We start from the raw sequence: 22,278 nt of genomic DNA on the forward strand, positions 1-22,278 counted from the left end.
AGAAGCCAAGTTAGGCACTTTAACATTAAAGAAGCCAACTCTGACATGATAATCTTACACAATTTTAACTATGACGTGTATCTTTCTCGAATATCCGGCACTCGTCATAAGCAAGAAACAATAGAATGCAGCCAAACTTTCTGCACCGAAAAAATCAATTGGATATGCTTGTTGTAACAGTAGATAAACGGCAATAATTGATTAAATTAATTAATTAATTTTTTTTTTTTTTGTGAGTACATAAGAAAGCAACTAACTACAAATTAGGAAAGCAATAAAAGATTTGAAGGGTCCTTTTCACTAGCAATAGGAATTGAAAGAAAAGGAAAAAAGTGACAGGAAATGTATCTAGAAAATTTTCTGGCCGCCGCCTAACGTGCCGTATAATGGACGCAAAAATTTATACTTCTGATAATTTTTCTAACTTTTTTAAAAAAAGATGATGTGATAGAGTCAATAATATCCGAAATAAAAGAAGAAATCCGCAAAGATTATCTCAGCCGAAGATTTTAGATAGATTACAAAAATCGAAAAAAGAAATGATTGCATATTTGTTAATGTCTGAAGGACAAAAGACAAAAGGTATGCTCGCTTGTAAGAACATAAATACTAGTCTTTTCATAGGCCGACCATTTACTATAAAATTAAATAGGGGTAATATTGTGTACCTTTCACTTTACACGAACGTGATCCATTCGATTTCAATCATTCTCCATCTATGGTGGTCCCTTCTGCTCAAAATAATTGTTCGTCATAAATTGTGAACCCCAAAGCTGTTACATATTTATAAATTTGACGTCACCCATGACAAATATGGATTGGGATCCTCTCCCGTACAAGTTGATGGCTAGATGGTTTAGGAAAAATCTTATGGTCATCCATACGCCACGTGTTTCACTACTAAAACATTAATAGAATATCATTAAATATTTTAAAAATAGATAAAAATTAAAATAATAAAATAACATAATAATATTTTGTTTTGTTGTTGTTTGATATGGCCTTTTGGGTGGCCAGACCACACGTAAGGGCTACTGATTGGCCTGAAGGTGGCTTCGGCCACCCCAGACCACCAGTTTGGGGTGGCCAAAGCTACATGGGCATCAATTTTATTGAAGCATTTAAAGCATTTGAACAATATACATATCTATCTAGGAATGGTAGGTACTTTCTTGGTGTTCTCTTGGTCCTCCATTTTTAAAAAGCCTGCAAACAACCACCATAATAATACAAAAAAACCTACCACTTTTACTTCCTTTTTCTCTCTTGCTCTCCATTTTCAGATGGCATACTCCCTTTGAGAAACGGTTTTGGTTGCCCACTATGGGCGCCAATGGGAACCATAGAATATATTTCTACCTTTCAGCAACATCAACAAGCCCCAAAAGTTGAAACCCATAATTTCATAACCAAATCCGTTGCACAACATAAAAAGTTAAAGAAAACCCAAATATTTTCGAAATTGCAGAAAAATAACATGCAAAATTTTGAGAAAACCCAAAGTCCCAACATAAATTTACAAAAGGGAAAAGTATACTTCAATTCATCTCCAAGAAGAATATCTCATTGTTGCAAATCGAAAAGTAACACATACAACAAATCACAAGTCGAATGAGATGTTTCTGAGATTTTAGAAGAAGTGATTCTCTAATTTTACAATATATATTTTGCTTATAAAGAGTCTATTATATAGACTTGGGAGCACATCCTTTGAATCAAGGCCTCAGCCTTTTTGACTTCTGAAATTTACTACACAATAAATTCAGATTTTCTAGATTTGTTCCTTTAACATTCTCCCTCAAGCTAAAATGCCTTGAAGTGCAATGCGTTTTAGCTTGAAGTTCACAATATAAATATAGACTTTTATAAATAAAAACATGAACAAGAAAATGTGTTAAAAGCTTCAATTTCGATTGAAAATTCGCTGAAAACAGCAACGAACGGTTGAATCTTGCCGTAAACCACTATGGGCGGTCGGATGTCACTGCAACATACCAAGGGGCTGTCGAATCTGCCTCAAATACCAAGGAGCAATTGGATCTCGTTGCAAATTATCAAGGGACAGTCGGATCTCGCCGCAAATACCAAGGGGCGGTGGAATCTCGCCACAAAACCACGAATGGACAGTCAGATTTCACTGCAAATGGCATTACCGCAAATTCACAATCAAATTAAAAATTTATATGGCTCTTAGATTATATATTTATATATTTATTTATTATTATTATTATTATTATTTTATATTATTTTTTGTGGGAAGAGGAAAGAGAGGTAGATGAGTTTTGTGTATAGTGGGGTGAAGTTTGAGTGTATGAATAAAGGTTGCAAAGAAGCTGCGAGAAGAGGATGATGTTGGCTTAAGGTTTCAACAAGGCACCGTGCAGCAATCAAAGAAAAACCAAGATTGTAAGGTGTTAACCAAATTGCTCTGATACCATGTGAGATTTTAGAAGAAGTGATTCTCTTATTTCACAATATATCTTTTGCTTACCAAGAGTCTATTATATAGACTTGAGAAGAGGGAGCACATCCCTTGAATCAATGTTTAAATCATGCATAGTCAGCCTTTTTGACTTTCGAGATTTACTACACAATAAGCTCCGTTAGTTTCACTGCAAAATAATTTACGGAAAATGATTTTCGTATTCTCGGGTGTTTAGTTCGACGTAAAATAATAGTCAACGAAAAATATTTTCTTTTTGACCAAAAATTCTTCTTTAATTTTCGGATGCATCTCATTCTCAAATCGACGTACCCTACCAAGACTCGCCTAGGACCCCACCGAGACTTGACCGGGACCAGCTCAGGACCTGACTAGGACTCACCCAGGACCCACTAGGGACCCCACCGGGACCCGCCCGGGACCTAACTAGACCTGCATGGGACCCGACCGAACCAACCTCGGACCCCGCTAAGACCTGACTAGGACCTACTTGGGACTCGACCGGACCTACCCAAAATACGCCCGGGATATGTCCGGGACCTGCATGGGACGCCACCGGGACTCACCCGGGACCCGCCGGGACCCCACTTGACCTGCCTGAGACCCACCCGGGACTTGACCAGGACTCGCCCGAGACTTGACCGGGACTCTCCCGAGACCCCGCCGGGACTTGCCTGGGACTTGACCAAGACACGCCCAAGACCTGCCTGGGACCCAGCCGGGACTTGCCCAGGCAAGTCCCGATCAAGTCCCGGGCAGGTCTGGGGTGAGTCCCAGGCAGGTCCTTTCGAGTCTCGAGCAAATCCTAGTGGGGTCTCGAGCGGGTCCTAATCAAGTCTCGGGCGGGCCCTAGTCAAATCCCGGGCAACTCCGGTCAAGTCTCGGGTGGGTCCAGTGTAAGTCGTGGGCAGATCCCAGTCAAGCCTCAGGCAGGTCCGGTCAGGTTCCGGTCAAGTCTCGGGTGGGTCCGCGGCGAGGCTTGCGCAGGTCCTGGCGGAGTTCTAAGACCTGCTCGTAAATTTAGAGTTTAATATGATTTTATATATATATATATCTGTGTGTGTGTGTGCGTGTTAAACACCGTAAAATATTTTTTAGGAAATCATTTTTCAGGAAAAATTGTTCCAATGGAACTCATTTTATGGCAAAACGAACGGAGCCTAAATTCAAATTTTCTAGATTTGTTCATTTAACAATGTTAGGGTTCGCCAAGGTCACAAGAGTTCAAAACAACTTGAAAGGGAGTTGAAAAAAATTCTCCGAATTGGTTGTCTTTTATTTGCATTTTCTGTGTTGAAATATCAAGACAATATGGGTTAAGGGCATTTTCGACTTTTAGACATGAACAAAAGGGGTATAATAGGAATGGACAAACTAGCACACGTGAGGCGGTCTTCGTTAAGATTTAACAAAAAATTCTAATGTAGGAGTGACATTGTAAACTTTTTTAACTTGAATATCTGACATTGAGAGTTTTAAAAGTTTTATGGGAGTAATTGCAAAAAGGGGATCGAAAATATCAGGAGAATAAGTGAAATCAGATTAAAATAATTAAGGTGTAATAATTTGTTCATTTTATCATGGATGTTAATTCACTGTTAGTCATAGGAATTAATACTCAATTCGATCATCACCAACAATAAGGTGGAAAAATAGTAATATAATTAAGTAGGTCCAACAGCTTGCGGATTATCAAAACAAACAAATTGAACAAAAATAACAACATCTATATATACATATATATATGATCACCATAACACTTTATTATTGTGAAACATCTAGGCTTTTTATAAAAGCACTTCATTCACCAAATTGTTTAGGTTAATGGATGAAGATCCATGTGGACCACTGGCCTCCTCGGCCAATTTCTTCCACTCCATGACCTTTTTCCTCATTTTCTTACCCTTGTCTCCTTCCATCAACTCTCTCACAATCTTCTCCACTTCCTCTCTATTGGCACGATTATCAATCTCCATGCCAATGCCCCATTCATTGCAAGTATACTTGGAGTTTGTTTGCTGATCTGCAAAGAATGGCCAACAAAGCATTGGCACTCCTGCAGTCATACTTTCGATGGTTGAATTCCACCCGCAATGAGTTAAGAACCCTCCAATTGAGGGGTGGTCCAATACTTCCTCTTGAGGACACCAACTAGCTATTAGACCTCTTTCTTTTGTTTCTACATTGAACTCTGGTGGTAAAATTGCCGATTCACCGACTACTAAATCAGGTCTAATTACCCACAAGAAAGGATGCTTGCTATTTGCAAGTCCCCAACCAAACTCAATGAGCTGTTGTGGTGTCATGACGGTTATACTTCCAAAATTCACATACAATACTGAGTTGGGTGCCTTGGAACTGAGCCAATGAAGGCATTCAGTTTCTTCTACCCATAAACTATACCCAATTGATTTCAAAGGGTCATTGTGTGAGTGATTGAGCAAAAGTTGCAGAGGCCCAATGGCATATAACCGAGGAAACATGGGGTAGAGAGCATCCAAAACTTCATGCTCTAACGCGTCAAATGTCTGAACAACGATTGCTGTAGCTTTGGCAGCTCTCTCTACTGCTTCAACAACAAATTTGAACATAACATCATTTGGATCCGTGGTTTGAATAAAGCTCGGGAGATCCCTCAGTCGGATGTCTCTCATACCTGGAATCCAGTCTATAACTGTGTCTAGATATCCATTTGTGAGATAGCTCTCATCTGCACAAACAAATAATGTTTTTTAGTTCAACAAAATGTAATTAAGGCTCCGTTTGTTTCGACGTAAAATTCTTTTTGATAAAAAGTATTTTTAGGGAAGAAAAATGAGAGAACTGCGAAAGATAGTACATGTGCGAGAATGTGAAGTTCAAACTCGAAAAATTGTTTACGCTTCTATAAAAGGAAAATCATTTTACGAAAACTAAAAGAAGTTTTTGTGGTCAACGAAAAATATTTTTGTTGATCACAATTTTTATTGTAGTAAATACTGAAAAATAAGAAAAATGTTTTATAGAAAACTTTTATATTGAAACAATAAGAGACTAAAAAAACAAAAACAAAAAGGAATTTGAAGATTTCGGTAGGGTATTGCCCTTTTTGTCATACCTTTTAGTGGCGTGAAGCCTTTGTCCCTGAGATGAGAAAAATGCGTAAAAGCCATTAAGCTGCAAGCAGAGACAGTGAAGAGCATTGCAATAGGGATTCCAAGTTCATGAGCAGCGGTAACAGTAAATGCCATGAAACCATCGGAGGCAATACAAGTCACCGGAGGATTGTTTTCAGTGTTGTGGAGTTTCCGGAGCAAGTCGGAAAAAGGAGCCAAGAAGTTCTTCATACTAGAATCGCAAAGGGCAGCCACGTCCTGGGTGGCGTTGGGATCCGACGGAGGGAGGCTGTCGGGAATGGTGACGAATCGGAAGTCAGGGATACCATCCAAGGAGTTGGAACCTCTCGATCTCAAAAAACGTTGGTGGTTGAACTCAGTGTTCACAAAGGTTATGTGAAAGCCTTTGTGGTGGAGAAGCTTTGAAAATTTGAGCATGGCCTTTATGTGGCTTTGGGAAGGGGCTGCAACGCAAACTGCATGAGGCTTTTGATCTGCTCCTTCCATTTCCTCTCTTTCTGTGCTGATCTTCAGGTTCATGGTATCTTGAAAAATGAGGCAATCTATAAATAGACCTATTTGACGATCATGTCAATTTTGGCTTAGAATATCTTCTTCCCGCTTGACTATAACGCATGTTCTAGATTTACGACAAATGCACCGAACCGGCGGCAGGTGCTAGAAATTTATCTATTTGAACTTTTTGACTTGAAATTCTGTCAACAAAATAATTGAAACTATATCTTGTTTCTACCTCTTGTATTAGAATTCTTTGCACTACTCATTGTACTTAAGTCTTCTCAGAGTCTTTCCGGTCAGCCTTAAAAATGTAACGTGACTTTCAAAATTATCGTTAAATTTGAGATGGTTGTTATTAAATTTTAATTTATTAGTGATTTTAAGAGCCACATCTTATATCGGAGAACTCTAAAAAGACTTATTGCATTAGTTCATGTTCATTTATTAAACTAATTCTATTTCGGCTGATTGATGTGTTGTAAGTAACTTCTCATGTCAACAACTACTTTAGAAAAAAGGAAAGAAGCCACTTAAGACAAACAACGTCAGTTAATATAAAATGAGTGTGATAAATAGGTGAGAAGACTAGCATTATTATGAAATTTGCATTGGTGAGATGATGTTAATTTTTTAACTTACTTTTTTTTCTTTCTTTTTTTATCAGCCACTTAAAAAAAGTGTAATGGTAAATACTCAACTCTCATTTCGCTCCTATACAATTAGGTTGATGTGGCAGTACCTATAAGTTATTGGATCGGTCTTTATTTAAAAAATAAAAAATAAATAAAATTAAGAGCAGATAAGCATTCTCACATCATCCCAATTACATAAGAGTGCGTAGGATAATTAAGAGTAGGATGATAGTTGAGTATTTAACGTTACTCTTCAACAAATATCTCAACAAATATCACGTTCTCAGTATAAAATAAATGTTATAAATTGGTGGGAAGAATACAATAATTACTACTAATAATAATAATAATAAAAGGGTTAGTTCAACCACCGTTCTTTTTTTTTGACGGAACTGAAGAGTACAAAATTCAAATCAGAATTGGAATTGCAAAAAGATACGAAAGCAAGAATTAAAGAAGCCAAGCTAGGCCCTTTAACATTAAAGAAGCCAACTCTGACATGATAATCTTACACAATTTTAACTATGACGTGTATCTTCCTCGAATATCCGGCACTCGTCATAAGTAAGAAACAATAGAATGCAGCCAAACTTTGTGCACCGAAAAAATCAATTGGATATGCTTGTTGTAACAGTAGATAAACGGCAATAATTGATTAAATTAATTAATTAATTATTGTTTTTTTTGTGAGTACATAAGAAAGAAACAAACTACAAACTAGGAAAGTAATAAAAGGTCTGGAGGGTCCTTCCCACTGGCAATAGGAATCGAGCAAAAAGAAAAAAAGTGACAGGGAATGCATCCAGAAAATTTTCTGGCCGCTGCTCAACGTGCCGCTTTCAAAATAAAGATGTTAGGATAGAGTCAATGGTATCCGAAATAATGGAATAAATCCGCCAATCAAGGGAGAGAGAAGGCTGTTGGGGAGCCAGAATGACAACTTGGGAATCGCCTTCTATAATAAATTTACCAATATGAAGTGAAGTAGCTAGAGAAACTGCCAATTGAGTTGCAAGAGCTTCCCCATAATTAGGAAGACAAGCCGGGCTAATTTGAGAGAGAATCCGAATAATAAAGCCATTTGAATCTCGACAGTTTGAGAGAGAATTTGCCAATTGAGCTGCAAGAGCTTTCCAGTAATTAGGAAGACAAGCTGGACTAATTTGATAGAGAATTCGAATAACAGAGCCATTTGAATCTTGACAAACCGCTGCTTGAATAGAAAAATAATCTCTAATGGTTGTATCAAAGTTAATCTTAAACCAAGTCACAGATGGAAGAGTCCAAGTTTCTTCTGGGAGAGAAGACCTAATATTCCATGCATGAAAATGTTCCAAAGTAATTTTCTTGATATAAGCAGAGATGGAACGAGCATCAACAATTTTACCATCATGATAGGCTTTGTTGCGATAGAACCATAAAAGATCACATGCTACATAAGCAAAGATCTGGAATTTATGGTGTTCAACTGGTGGAATGGCTAGAGATATACCAGGAGAAAGAATCACATTTATCCAATCAACCATGTTTGAGAAATTCAGAGTAGAAGAGTTAAGAGGCCAAAAAGAATTCTGCCATACAACTCGAGCAAAGATGCAATTGAAAAATAGATGTTGCAGCGAATCCAGAGCAAATTTGCATAAAGGGCAATGGTTCAAGGAGTTATTTGTGGAAAATAACTCATCCAATCTAGCTCTTGTTGGGAGAATATTCCAAGCAATTTTCCAGAGAAAAAGTCTCAACTGATCATTCAGATTTAACCTCCAGATAGATTTTCAAAAAGATGAGGGAACCTGAATAGAAACTGGGAGAGAACAAGCATTAATAATGGAAAGATAAGCCGAATTTAAAGAAAATTTTCCTAAGCAATAAGGAGTCCAGAGATATTGTGGTATTGGATTCAAGGAGATTTTAATCTTCAAAATTTCTTCAACAATGGCTTGGTCAAATATAGCTGAGATCGTAGACAGATTCCATTGCACTGGAGATTGTTGAATCAGGTCAGAAATACACAAAGAAGGCTGAATTCTATTACAAGGAAACCTCGGAGGTTTGAAGTCTTTCATAGTGGGAATCCAAGCATAAGTCCATATGGGAAGTGATGATGTTTTTGCTACCTGAAGGCAAGCTCCAGAAAGCAAAACAGACTTGCTCTTTTGAATTCCTTTCCATAACCATGAAGCTGAGGGTGTGGTTGGTGAAGAGAAGAATTTTCCATATTTAATATACTTCACCGAGAGTTGCCGAACCCAGACATAGTCAAAGTTTGAAAGGATTTTCCAACCAAGTTTGGCAATCAGAGCATGATTGACATCTTTCATGAGCCTAAAACCCAAACCACCTGCTTGACGAGGTAAGCAAATTGAACTCCAAGATTTTAGAGAGAGATTTCGAGATTTACCTTTTGGGAATCCCCACCAAAAATCCTTAAAGATTTTATCTAGCTTATGGCAAATGGTATTTGGGAGAAGAAAAGTACCCATCGCATAAGAAGGAATAGTAGACGCTGTAGATTTAATAAGCACATATCTTCCTGCTTAAGACAGAGTTTTAGCATGCCAACCATCAACTTTACCAACAACCCCATCTAATAAGAACTGAAAGTTTGCTGATTTCGAACGACTCATGAGAAAAGGGAGCCCTAGATAAATAGCCGCAGAAGTTGATGTTTAAACAAAAGAATATTAGAGATGACTATCCGAGTGGCAGCTGCCATATTTTTGCTGAAATGAATAAAGGATTTTGAGATGTTGACCTTTTGACCAGACCAGCTGCAATATTGATCTAGACAAGATTTGAGTCAAGATGCTTCAGTGGAAGTGGCTTTAGCAAAAACAATCAAATCATCGGCAAATAAAAGATGGGTAATAGGAGCACAAGAATGACTGATCCGGATTCCTTTGCGTAAGCCCAGAGATTCCTGTTAATGAAAAAGTCGCAAAATAACTTAAGTACCCAGTATAAATAAAAAAGGAGATAAAGGATCTCCCTGTCGTAAGCCTCTAGTTAGAGCGAAGAGCCGAAAAGAACTGCCATTAATCATTATGGAGAATGTCGTGGAAGATATATAGATACGAATCCAATTTATCCAAATTGGGTGAAAGCCCAATTTGGATAAAATAGCTAGAAGAAAATTACATTCCATCTGGTCAAAAAGCTTTCTCCATATCAATCTTAACCGCCTTGAGACCACCTCGTCCTTGTTTTGATTTAAGAGTGTGAAGGAGCTCATGAGCTAAAATAGAATTATCTTGAATATTTCTTACAGGCACAAATGCAGATTGATAATGAGAGATTATACTAGGAAGCAAAGATTTAAACCTATTAGCCAATATTTTGGAGATAATCTTGTAAATGATATTGCATAGACTAATAGGCCTAAAGTGATTCATAGAAAAAGGACCAAGCTGCTTCGGAACAAGAGCAATAAAAGTATGATTTTGTTCACTCAAAAGATGATTTTTTGAAAAGAAATCCCATATACACTGGAGAACCACCTCTTTCACAATATGCCAATATTTCTTGAAGAAAAGAGCAGTATAGCCATCAGGTCCAGGGGCTTTGGTTGACCCAATACTAGAAAGAGCAGTATATATTTCTTGTTTTGAAGGAATATTGCATAACATTTGTTTGTCCTTTTCCGAAATAACGCTATCAAATAAAGATAGCATGTCATTAGAAATAATAGGGCTTGAAGAGGAGAATAATGTTTTGAAATGATTCGTGAAGCAATTCCCAATAGCATTTCGATCAGAAATCCAAGCACCAGAATGGACCTTAAGGAAATTTATAGCATTGCGCCTTCACTTTATGAGAGTAGCGGTATGAAAAAATTTGGTATTTAAATCTTTGTAGGTCAACCAAAGTTCACGAGACTTATTTTTTCAAAGAAGTTCATCTTTTTCCAAAAGATCATTGAGCACTTTCTTAAGCGACAACTCCTCAAGATGATTCTAAAGCAAAGGAGAAGCTTGCTGGATAACATCCAGCTTTCCAAGAGTTGTTGTAATATTTTTTTTGTATGTTACCAAAGTGCATTATATTCCAACACTTGAGAGCAGCTTTTGTAGATTTCAAACGTTGAGATAAAATAAAAGTTGGTGAACCATTCGAGACATAATCCCAAGCCATAGCTATAATTGATTCACAAGAAGGGTCTCTAGTCCAAAATTCTTCAAATCTAAATAGATGAGTAACGTGGAAGAATCCATAGAAGTGTTTAGCAATAGAGGATTATGATCAATAGCATGCGCAGACAAATGGCGAAGAGAGAAACCTGGAAATTGATGAATCCAATTAGTAGAAGCAATACTTCTATCCAATCGCTCTTTAATATTGTGACGACCCTGTCCATTATTAGACCAAGTGAATGGATTACCAAAAAAACCTAAATCAACCATGCCGTATGAATCCATAAAAGAGTGAAAAAAATCATTGGAAGAACTAGCAAACGGGCGTCCACCTTGTTTTTCCGATTGACTCAAAATCATATTGAAGTCTCCAATACACAACCAAGCCCCAGAAAAATCTTTACCCACAGTATCCAAAGAATCCCATAATTTAAATTTATGATTACTATAAGGAGAACCATATATACAAGACAATATCCAAGGTTTATGAGGAGGATCAGAGTAGCATCAAGCACTTATTGTATTTATATTGGAAGTAAAACATTCAAGTTCAACACCAAAACGCCAAGCTAACAAAAGTCCTCCTCTAGAGTTAGAAGGAGGAACATGGGATATCAAAAAGAAACCAAGCCTATTCAGTATAATAGTAGCATCATATGGTTTAGTCTTAGTTTCAGAAAGAAAAATTATATCAGGTGAATGTTTCATAACCTTTGCCCGTAAACTACGAATTGCAGAGGCACGGGATATGTCTCTGCAATTCCAAGTAAGGAAAATCATATCTTGGGAGGGGGCCTAGGCAGACCTGTTCCCTTAGGACTAACAACATCAGAAGAATGAACCTCCACATCATCTATAACAAAATCCCCATCAGCCTGAGTAGCTTTGCCAAAGCACCCGGTTCCTCTTAAAGCCCGATAATACCTACGGGAGAGATTAGGATTTATAGCTTGTTAAGCAGTAATAGTCCTGGCTCCAAAAGACATGGTAGAGGAACTGCCAAAAGAAGAAATATTCCCAACAGCTTGAGAAGGGTTCATAAAAGTAGTCTGACTCAACCAAGACTAAGCCAAGGGACCTCCCTGTTCAATAGTAGAGAAAGAGCTTTCACTTATAGAAATCTGCATGCCTTGGGTGGTAAAGTGGTCACTCATAACTGAAGAGAGAGGGCTGTGCAGAAAAGCTGTAAAAGGACCCATTGTTGCAACCGAGCTCTTGAGTGAAGCCAAAAAGATAATGCAGCCATTTCCATACTGGGGAAAGAGTCATACTGGGGGACAGGAATTGGCTTTGATTTTTTCAGAAATCCTGCCGAATCGTCACCAATGTCCACAAAACCCACCCTCTTTTTCTTATTTTTGGTCAACAATTTCAAGTCAGGGGCTAAAGGAGGGACAAGAGTATTTGGGAGATGAAAAGGAGAGTGTTGAAGAGAAGGTGCAGGGGATCGAAATGGAAAGGTGGTAGGAGGAGGTGTTTTCGGTGGGTATGGATGGAAACGTGTGAAGTGGGTAGGTTGTTGAGTGGATTTATGGTTTGGATTTTGTTTTGGGCTAAAAGTGAAAGGTTGAGGGAATTTGATAGGCCCAACAGTGGGGATATGTGGTTTGGATGAAACTAGCCTTGTTGCCTTAAGAGAGTGAGGTTTAGGAGGCCCAACCGTGGAGATGGGTGAAATATTTAAGATCGACCTTGCAATATTTGAGGAATAAGATTCAGGAGACCCAACAGTAGAGAAATTGGTCTTTGATGAAACTAGCCTTGATAAGTTAGGTGATTATATTATAGGAGGCCTAACAGAAGATCGATATGGTTGACTTATTAAAAACGGGCCTCGGCACATTTGAGAAATGAAAATCAGGAGGCCCAATAGTGGTAGTGTGCTGCAAGGGAATATACATGGGCTCTGATATTTCTTGGATATTGGTAATAGTTGAATCCATGAGATAAGGTGAAGCATAACCATAATAATATTGAAGAGGAATATTTGCAGCATTGATGATAGGATACTGTAGGTTTGAATTTAAAGGATGGACATTAATGAGAGGAGCCTTACCCTTGTCAATCATAGTTGTACGCGTTGCATCAAATGAAGGAGAGAAGCTGGCCTCTGATGACATGGATGAAGGAGATCCACAACACCCAGTAGAGTTTTGAAAGTGGTCCACGTGTTGCTTGCCTACAGCCTTTGTTGACAATGGGGCAGATTCTTGTGAGGAATTTGAATCTTGTACAGCAAGCTGATTCATGGGGTTTCTTGAAATTATCTGCAACCTAGTGGACTCACCACCAAGACAGGCCGTACCAGAAGCTTCAGAATGGATACCTTGGCCCTCCGAAGACAACCCAGAACCAGAATTACTCCCTGAAGTAGCAGAAACAACCCTTGGGCTTGAAAAAGATGTTGCTTTGAGAGATATACCATATCTAGTGCTTTGAGAGATATACCATATCTAGTGTTAGGGTTCGAGGATGGTGGAGCAGAAAAAAAAAATTTCTTATAGCCAATTAATCTACAGAGAGTGCAATAATCTGCCAGTCTTTCATATTTAAAATTAACCGACAATGGGTCTTTACCAGGACGAGGAATGTGGAAGCCAGGGATTAAAGGTTTCGAGGTGTTGAGATCAACCTTAATCCTTAAGTGCTGCCTACAAATAAAACCCACAGTGGAACAATTTTCCACTTCCAGCAAAGAACCAAGAGCTTTACCAATCATGATTGCATTATGCGTAGTAATATTTTGCATAGGAAGACCATGAATTTGTACCCAAAATGGACAAAAGGCAAGCACAATTTCATTAATGGCTAAAACAGGAGACCAACGATGAAGAAGAAGAAGAGAACCTCTAATATTCCATGGTCCTTGCTGAAGAATACGCTCCATGTGACACTTTTGTGGAACAGCAAATACCAACAGATTTGGTGCCATGACTTCCACAGCCAAGGGGGCAGCAAAACTCCAGGCTAAGGCTATAGTAGACCTAACCAGTTGTGAATTAACAGGTTTCAATGTGAGTAACCTACCCAGGATTGCAAACGCTTCTTGGTGAGGTGGAGCTTCCTCCAAAACTTCAAGCTACTCCAGATTGTCCCAGCCCAAAGCAGCTGTTTCTCCAATAAGGATTTGAAGATCATCTTGAGAGATTTGGTTATCAGCCATAATAAGGAACCCAAGCAGACCAATGACTAAGATGTGAAGATGATGAAAACCTGTAAAGAGATCTTTGAGCGCACAGAAAATAAAAAGACCAGAGTCTTTTTCGAAGAGTCTCTCCAAGGAGAGAAAGAGGGAGCTCACCTAGAGAGCTATTCTATTTAGCAAATCATAGTTAGAAGTGTATTTTTTGATTAATCCTTTCTTATTGTAAACAGAAAACCAATTGCTTATGATAATTGAGCATAAACAGAGAATAATCAGCTTCAGTAGAAGCCATGCATGCAGGAAACCAATTTCAAGAAGGCGTGTGCTTAATTAGACTTGCAAACTAGGCTCCAAGAGCCTGTTTTGAACTCTATAAAGTACTTTTTGTAACTTATAAATATTTATTGGAAATTGAACCATATAAACTAATTCAAAGAGAAACTCATGTAAAAATGCATTTGAATGTAACCATCGAAAACAGCCAACGAGAAACCAAGCCGAATCCTCTAGGGTTTGAGTACTCGACTATAAGTATCCCCAAAAGGCTATTGAGCGAAGCCTTTAGCTGACAAACCTGCCATGTAACAATCAAAAATACCATTCACATGACGCTTTAACTTAAAAACCCACTTATACCAAACAATATTCGTGAAGGAAGGAAGAACCGAAACTCATAAATATCACAATTTTTTAAAAATATAAATAAATAAAAAGACACTTTTACTAGCCCATATTTGGCTCACATTTTAAATAAGTGCTGATATAAATTATTTTTAATTTTCCTGAACTCCAATAATTTGGGTCTTTAAAATAGTGTCATATATGTTTAATTTTAATTGGAACTTTGTCGCGAATAAATATATTGGCACATACTAAAGAATAAATAAATAATTGGGCGCTTTATTAAAGGCACCAATAAATTTATTGTATGCTTGTCATGTCACTTCCTATCAAATAAACCCAACCAATCATTTGCAAGAAAGAATTTCATCACGCCAAAGCCCATGACAAATCATTGACCACCCTATGATCAAGAGCAGGTTATCTTCAAACAAAATGTAAATCTTCAAGGGTGTTCAAATCTCTACCATCATTTATATATTGAGATTTTAGCAAGAGGGTACAACTTTTCTTTGGGATTTTCGTCATCATCTTCATCATCTTTCTTCCAACATGTAATCAAAAGAAAATTTCAAACAAAAAGCTAATTAGAATGAAAAGAAGTAGAAAAATATATATCTGCATACTCAAATTGAAAGTAGGTTTATATTTTAGACTTGGGAGTGGGAAGTGTTTGGTAAATGATTTTGAGCGGATAAACGATGAAGGAATTGGTTGATGTGATATAAAATAGAAAATAATAACTTCAACTTGGTCGTGATGTAAAGTGTGTGTTTTGCACACTCCAATAAGAAGAAGACATCTCACTTGAAACACTAAAAAAATAATAACACATTTCACACCAATTAATTTTACTTCTTTGGACAAAGTATTTCATTGATTAAATCACCAGAACCACCGTCTTGGTTTGTTTTGGAGAATCTAGTGTTGAGGCTCAGAGATGGTTGTGGGCATTGTGTTAGATTGAATGCAAAAGTCCGTAGGTATTTTCATCTCTACTGTACTCTTTTAAAAAAAAAGGGTAAATGATTTGCCAAACATAACCTAATTACTTCCTGAATGAACCAAACATATGAAACAACATGAGGGAGACAGACTTCTTAATTTCTTGAACATATCTCAATATCCTACATGAAAAGGCACATTAACTTTTATATCCTATAAATACAGTTAAATTAAAATCTAATAAAAATTCATTATAAATTCAATGTTGATTTTAGAAACCACCTATAAATGTAAGAAATTGGATGTGAAAATGGGAGTATGGGTAGCAAACACCAAATTTTACTGTTCTATAGTTTACTTGGAAAACTATATAGTAAAAAAAACAGGTAAAATAATTCATGCATGTTTTGTCACATGAGGGGAATCCTGTGTGGCAGATGATTATGAAATTTAATTTAATGTTCCACTATATATGGAGTTACCCCACATACAAGTAAAAAAAAACACATGTAAAACCCAATAAATCAAGAGATGGATCTGATCATCTTCTGTATATAGGGAAACGCAATAATTTGCAGAACTTTGAAAAGCTAATGCCAATTATTAACATGCTTTATTCATTGTTGATTGATTTGTTTGCTTATAAAATCTCTTATTCATCCAAAAAAAAAAAAAAATTATTATTAACATGCTTTTCTTTCTATCTTTCTTTTTTCGTTTTTAAGATGGGAAAAATTATATTTAATTCTTAGGTATTGATTTCATTTTAATTTAGTTTTCGGGTTTTCAATTTTGAGAGTACTGTGTTTTGTCTCAATTTAAAATGAGTAGATCTTTTTAGTAAATTGTTATACGATTGTGTTAGTGAAAAAATCAACATTTTTTTTTACAAGTACTGATCAAATAACTATTTTTACGGTCACATCATCAAGTTGTATGTCAGTCATATAATGGTTTACTAAATGCATTACTCGTTTAAATTAAATAGGTCACTCTATTACTTAATTTACTGTTAAAGTAAATGGTTTCTCATCTGGTACTTGTATTTCATTTGACACATCAGTGTTTATGTCAGCATTCGATGCAATGCCATATCAACAAGTGCTAAGTCATTTGTAGAAAAAAAAAAAAAATGACCCTAAATAACTAATCGATCTAACGTGTAAAATTTAGAGAAATGTAAAACCTGAGAACCTAAGATATGGGCTACAAAAGTTTTATTGAATATATATACACACTTTTTACCTCCCAAAGTTTCACCTTATTTTCAATTTAACTTCTAATGTTTAAAAATTGGCAATGACCTCAACAATGTATCAAAAACTTGTAATGTGACCCATTCATTAGCCATTTCCGCCTAAACTTTAAAAACTAGAAATGTCAGATATCAAGTTTAAAAAGTTTACAATGTCACACATTTGTTAGGATTTTCTATTAAATCGTAATAGAGCCCCCCTCACATGCGCCCAATGTGCTACTTTTGCCCATATGTTCCGGTTATACCCCTTGTCTTTATGAAACCAAATTAAGAAACAATACGTGGTCTCAACTTAACACAAAGCCGGGAAACAAACAAAATAACTTATCACTTTACTTTTTTTTTTTTTGAAGAAAATACATTTATCCCCCGAACTATCAATTCATTTGCACTTTCACCTTCAATGTTTAAAACGTAACACTTTACCCCCCAAAACTTTCAAATTGTTGCAATTCGACCATTCTGACTTCTTTTTTTTTTTTTTTTCTTCCCAAAATGCCTACATCCTAAGTTTAAAAAAAAAAAATGTAATTTTTTTTATATAAAAAAAAAAAACATATTTTATTTTTTTAAAAAAAAATCCAAAAACAAAAAACCAAAAAAAAAAACAAAACAAAAAAGAAGATGAAAAATGCTGGGGTGGCCGGCCACCCCGTTTGGCCACCCCCAGGCCGGCCATCTGGGGGTGGTTCGGCCGCCCCTTGGGCCAAACCATCAAAAAAAACATTTTAGGGTTTGGCCCTAGGGGGTGGCCGAACCACTTCCTTGGACCCTATGGGTGGTTTGGCCACCCCAACATATTTCTTCTTTTCTTTTCTTTTTTTTTTCTTTTTTTTTAAAAAATTAAAAATAAAAAATAAAATATGTGATGGGGGCATTTTGAACCAAAAAAAAAAAAAAAAAAAAAAAAAGGTCAGAATGGTTGAATTGCAACAATTTGAAAGTTTAGGAGGTCAAGTGTCACGTTTTAAACATTGGAGATAAAAGTGCAAATGGGTGGATAGTTTAGGGGGTAAAAGTGCAAGTGCCACTTTTTTTTTTTTTTTTTTTTTTTTTCTCGCTCTCCATTTTCAGATGGCATACTTAGGGGTGTAAACGAGCCGAGCTTGAGTGAGCTTCCCTTGTTTGGGCTCGGCTTGTTTAAATTTTACTTGAGCTCGAGCTTGAGTCGAGCTTAAGAACGAGCCAAAAAATCGAGCTCGAGCTCATAATAAGTCTAGCCAAGCCGAGCCAGTTCACAAGCTGGCTCTTATATTTAATTTAATTTATTTATTTTTATTATAAATTTAAACTTTAAGTACTCTTAAACGGCTCAAGAAGTCAGCTTGCATTTGCTTAGTCTAGCTAACGGACTATGGAGCTCGAGTCAATATAACAAGGCACTTGGTTTTGAAGAAAGAGGATATGCATCCTTTTTATAATAAAAGGATGCTATTAAAAAAAAAAAAATCATCAATTTTCAATATTAATATAATGAATTATGTGAATAACTACCAATTCGAACCTTATACGATATGCTTACGAGCTAAGTCGAGTCGAGCCAAGCTTATGCAAGGAGAGTCAGAGCTCGCTTGCGAGCGGCTTGCTCTCTTAACAGCCCTAAGCATACTCCCTTAGAGAAACGGTTTTGGCTGCCCACTATGGGAATCATAGAATATATTTCTACCTTTCAACAGCATCAAAAAGCCCCAAAAGTTGAAACCCATAATTTCATAACCAAATCCGTCACACAATAATCAACATAAAAAGTTAAAGAAAACCTAATATTTTCAAAATTGCAGAAAAGTAAAGTGCAAAATTTTGAAAAAACCCAAAGACCGGACATTAATTTACAACAGGAAAAAGTATACTTTAACTCCATCTCCATGAACTATCATCAATTTTGCATTTACACTTTCAAACTTTAAAAAGTAATATCGAAGTCCCATGTACTGCTATTGCATGTCAAATTAAACAATTTTTCATTTTTCTCTCAAAAATGCCATTGAAGTCATTAAAAAACTAAAATAAAAAAATAGCTATTTGAAAAAAAAAAAAAAAAAAACTTAAGGGTTAACATGAAAAAGGCCTCCCTTCTTGGTCTTTTTAGGTTTTTTTTTTTAAAAAAAATTATTATTATTATTATTATTTAAATTTATGGGTATTTTGGGGAGAAAAATGAAAAATGTCTAATTTGACATGCGGTGGTAGTAGGGGTGCAAATGTGGGCGGGTAATAACCGCTAACTGCACTAACGCTAACCGTACTAGCTGCTAACCACTTTTTAAGACGGTTAGGAAAAACCGCTAATTGCTTAGGTAGTTACGGTTAGTTATTTTAGGTTTTTTAAAACTGATAACCGTTTACCGCTAACCGCCTATATATACCAAACGATGTATTTTTTGTGTTTAAAATTTTTAATATATATAAAAATGTATAAAAATATAGAAATGATGTTATATGTAGTATGATATTATCGTATTACTATAAAAACGACATCGTTTTTTTAAAAAATATATATATTTTTAATTCTTTTTAAATTTTAGGGAAACTTCACTTTAAACTCCTGAACTACCACAAGTTTTGAGAAGACCCCCATAAATTTCAAAAACTATCAATTTTATCTCCTGAATTTTTAATTTGATGAAATTTACCCACTTCTGTCAATTTTTAAACGTTAAAAGTGAAAAAATGACCATTATACCCCTAACTTTTTTTATAGAATTTTAAATTTACCTTTAATTTCAAATTAAAAATAATAATAAAATTATTATAAAAAAAAACATCACAAGGTGACCATGGACCACCTTGTGACCTTTTTTTTTTTCAAAATTTGTTTTTTCATTTTTTTCAATTTTTAATTTAAGAAAAAAAATCGAAGGGTAATTTTATCTTTTTAGGGTTTTTTCGTTAGGGTTTAACGGTAAAAATTGACGAAGGGGGTAAATTGCATCAAATTGAAAGTTTGAAGGGTGAAATTGAGAGTTTTTAAAATTTATTGGGATTTTCTCGAAATGCACGATAGTTCAGGAGTCTTTTATGAATTAAGTTTTGGCCAAAAAAATTTTCTTTTAAAGAGCGGTTAGCGATTATTAAAGTTATTAACCGCTAACCGCCTATGTGATTATGATTAGCAATTTTGCCAATAATTGCTAACCGTAACTGCATTTTCGCCCCTAGGTGGTAGTATGAGAAATTCCAATGTCACTTTTTAAAGCTTGGAGGTGTAAGTGCAAAATAAATAATAGTTCATGGGACTAAAGCGTTCCCTTTACTAAATACAAAACACATAACATCATAAAGGATTAATCGTCACACGTAAACAACACGCCTAAAGTATTGAACTTAAAGTACCAAATTTTTACACTAAAGACGGAAAATAGTTAATTACCTGGTGATCAACTTTGTCACGAATAATATCTCATTATATTGTTGCAAATCGAAAAGTAAAATGAACGGCAAATCACAAGTCGAACGAGATGTTAGGGTTCGTCGAGGTCACAAGAGCTCAAAATGACTTGAAAGGGAAAAAGTCTCTGAGCTGGTTGTCTTTTATTTGCATTTTTTTGTGTTGAAATATCGAGACAATATGGGTAAGGGCATTTATGACTTTTAGACATGAACAAAAGGGGTATAATGGGAACAAAACCAGAAAAATAGCACACGTAGGACGTAGCACACGTGAGGTAGCCTTGGTTAGGATTTAAAAGAAAAATTCTAATGGAAATGTGACATTACAAGCTTTTTAAACTTTGGTACCTGACAGACATTAGAGTTTTTGAAGTTTAAAACCGCAATCGTTTTTTTTTATTTATTTTTTAAATAAGGGAAACCAGGGCAAGGGAATGAGTAAGTGAAGTTTCTCTTAAAAGAATTAATGCGGGCACCTTAGTTTTTCTAGTTTTGTTTGTAATAATAATAATTATTATTATTATTGTAATTATTTGTTCCTTTTATCATGGACGTTAATTCATTGTTAGTCATAGGAAATATTCAATTCGATCATCACCAACAATAAGGTGGAAAAATAGTAATATAATTAAGTAGGTCCAACAGCTTGCGGATTATCAAAACAAACAAATTGAGCGAAAATAACAACATCTATATATCTATATATATGATCACCATAACACTTTATTATTTTGAAACATGTAGGCTTTTTATAAAAGCACTTCATTCACCAAATTGTTTAGGTTAATGGATGAAGATCCATGTGGACCACTGGCCTCCTCGGCCAATTTCTTCCACTCCATGACCTTTTTCCTCATTTTCTTACCCTTGTCTCCTTCCATCAACTCTCTCACAATCTCCTCCACTTTCTCTCTATTGGCACGATTATCAATCTCCATGCCAATGCTCCATTCATTGCAAGTATACTTGGAGTTTGTTTGCTGATCCCCAAAGAATGGCCAACAAAGCATTGGCACTCCTGCGGTCACACTTTCAATCGTTGAATTCCACCCGCAATGAGTTAAGAATCCTCCAATTGAGGGGTGGTTCAGCACTTCCTCTTGAGGGCACCAACTAGCTATTAGACCTCTTTCTTTTATTTCTACATGGAACTCTGGCGGCATAATCGCCGATTCACCGATTACTAAATCTGGTCTAATTACCCACAAGAAAGGGTGCTTGCTATTTGCAAGTCCCCAACCAAACTCAGTGAGCTGTTGTGGTGTCATGACGGTTATGCTACCAAAATTTACATATAAAACTGAGTTGGGTGCCTTGGAGTTGAGCCAATGAAGGCACTCAGTTTCTTCTACCCATAAATTATACCCAATTGATTTCAAATGGTCATTGTGTGAGTGATCGAGCAGGAGTTGGAGAGGGCCAATGACATATAACCGAGGAAACATGGGGTAGAGAGCATCCAAAACTTCATGCTCTAACGCATCAAATGTCTGAACAATGATTGCCGAAGCTTTGGGAGCTCTCTCTACTGCTTCAACGATAAATTTGAACATAACATCATTGGGATCTGTGGTTTGAATAAGGCTCGGGAGATCCCTCAGTCGGATATCTCTCATACCTGGAATCCAGTCTATAACTGTGTCTAGATATCCATTTGTGAGATAGCTCTCATCTGCAAAAACAAATAATGTTTTCTAGGTCAACAAAATGCAATTAAGGCTTCGTTTGTTTCGACGTAAAATGTTTTTTAATGAAAAGTATTTTCAGTGAAGAAAAATGAGAGAACTGCAAGAGATAGTGCTTGTGCGAGAATGTGAAACTCAAACTCGAAAAATGGTTTACGCTTTTATAAAAGGAAAATCATTTTACGAAAATTAAAGGAAGTTTTGTGGTCAATGAAAAATATTTTTTTTTTATCACAATTTTTATTGTACTAAATACTAGAAAATAAGAAAAATGTTTTATAGAAAACCTTTTATATTAAAACAATAAGAGACTACAAAAAAAGGAATTTGAAGATTTCTGTAGGGTATTGCTGTTTTTGTTATACCTTTTAGTGGCGTGAAGCCTTTGTCCCTGAGATGAGAAAAATGCATAAAA

At 36.1% G+C, this 22,278-nt stretch overlaps 3 protein-coding genes across 3 annotated transcripts; all 3 read right to left on the reverse strand.

The window, feature by feature from the left end:
- Positions 1-4,075: 4,075 nt before the first annotated feature.
- On the reverse strand, positions 4,076-6,205 carry LOC132192101 ((R)-mandelonitrile beta-glucosyltransferase-like). The gene is made up of 2 exons (XM_059607317.1): positions 5,541-6,205; positions 4,076-5,153 (listed from the first exon to the last, which is right to left on the reverse strand). Exons 1-2 carry the CDS (start codon positions 6,076-6,078, stop codon positions 4,231-4,233), a joined length of 1,461 nt encoding a protein of 486 aa, XP_059463300.1. The 5' UTR covers positions 6,079-6,205; the 3' UTR covers positions 4,076-4,230.
- Positions 6,206-7,528: 1,323 nt separating this feature from the next.
- LOC132162416 (uncharacterized) lies at positions 7,529-9,010 on the reverse strand. The gene is made up of 2 exons (XM_059572648.1): positions 8,483-9,010; positions 7,529-8,260 (listed from the first exon to the last, which is right to left on the reverse strand). The coding sequence occupies exons 1-2, from the start codon at positions 9,008-9,010 to the stop codon at positions 7,529-7,531; spliced, it is 1,260 nt and encodes a 419-aa protein (XP_059428631.1).
- An 11,917-nt stretch (positions 9,011-20,927) lies between these two features.
- On the reverse strand, positions 20,928-22,272 carry LOC132191285 ((R)-mandelonitrile beta-glucosyltransferase-like). The gene is made up of 2 exons (XM_059606232.1): positions 22,229-22,272; positions 20,928-21,850 (listed from the first exon to the last, which is right to left on the reverse strand). Exon 2 carries the CDS (start codon positions 21,792-21,794, stop codon positions 20,928-20,930), a length of 867 nt encoding a protein of 288 aa, XP_059462215.1. The 5' UTR covers positions 21,795-21,850; positions 22,229-22,272.
- Positions 22,273-22,278: the final 6 nt, after the last annotated feature.

Source organism: Corylus avellana, chromosome ca9 (genome assembly GCF_901000735.1).
Source record: "Corylus avellana chromosome ca9, CavTom2PMs-1.0".
Classification (NCBI taxonomy): Eukaryota; Viridiplantae; Streptophyta; class Magnoliopsida; order Fagales; family Betulaceae; genus Corylus; species Corylus avellana.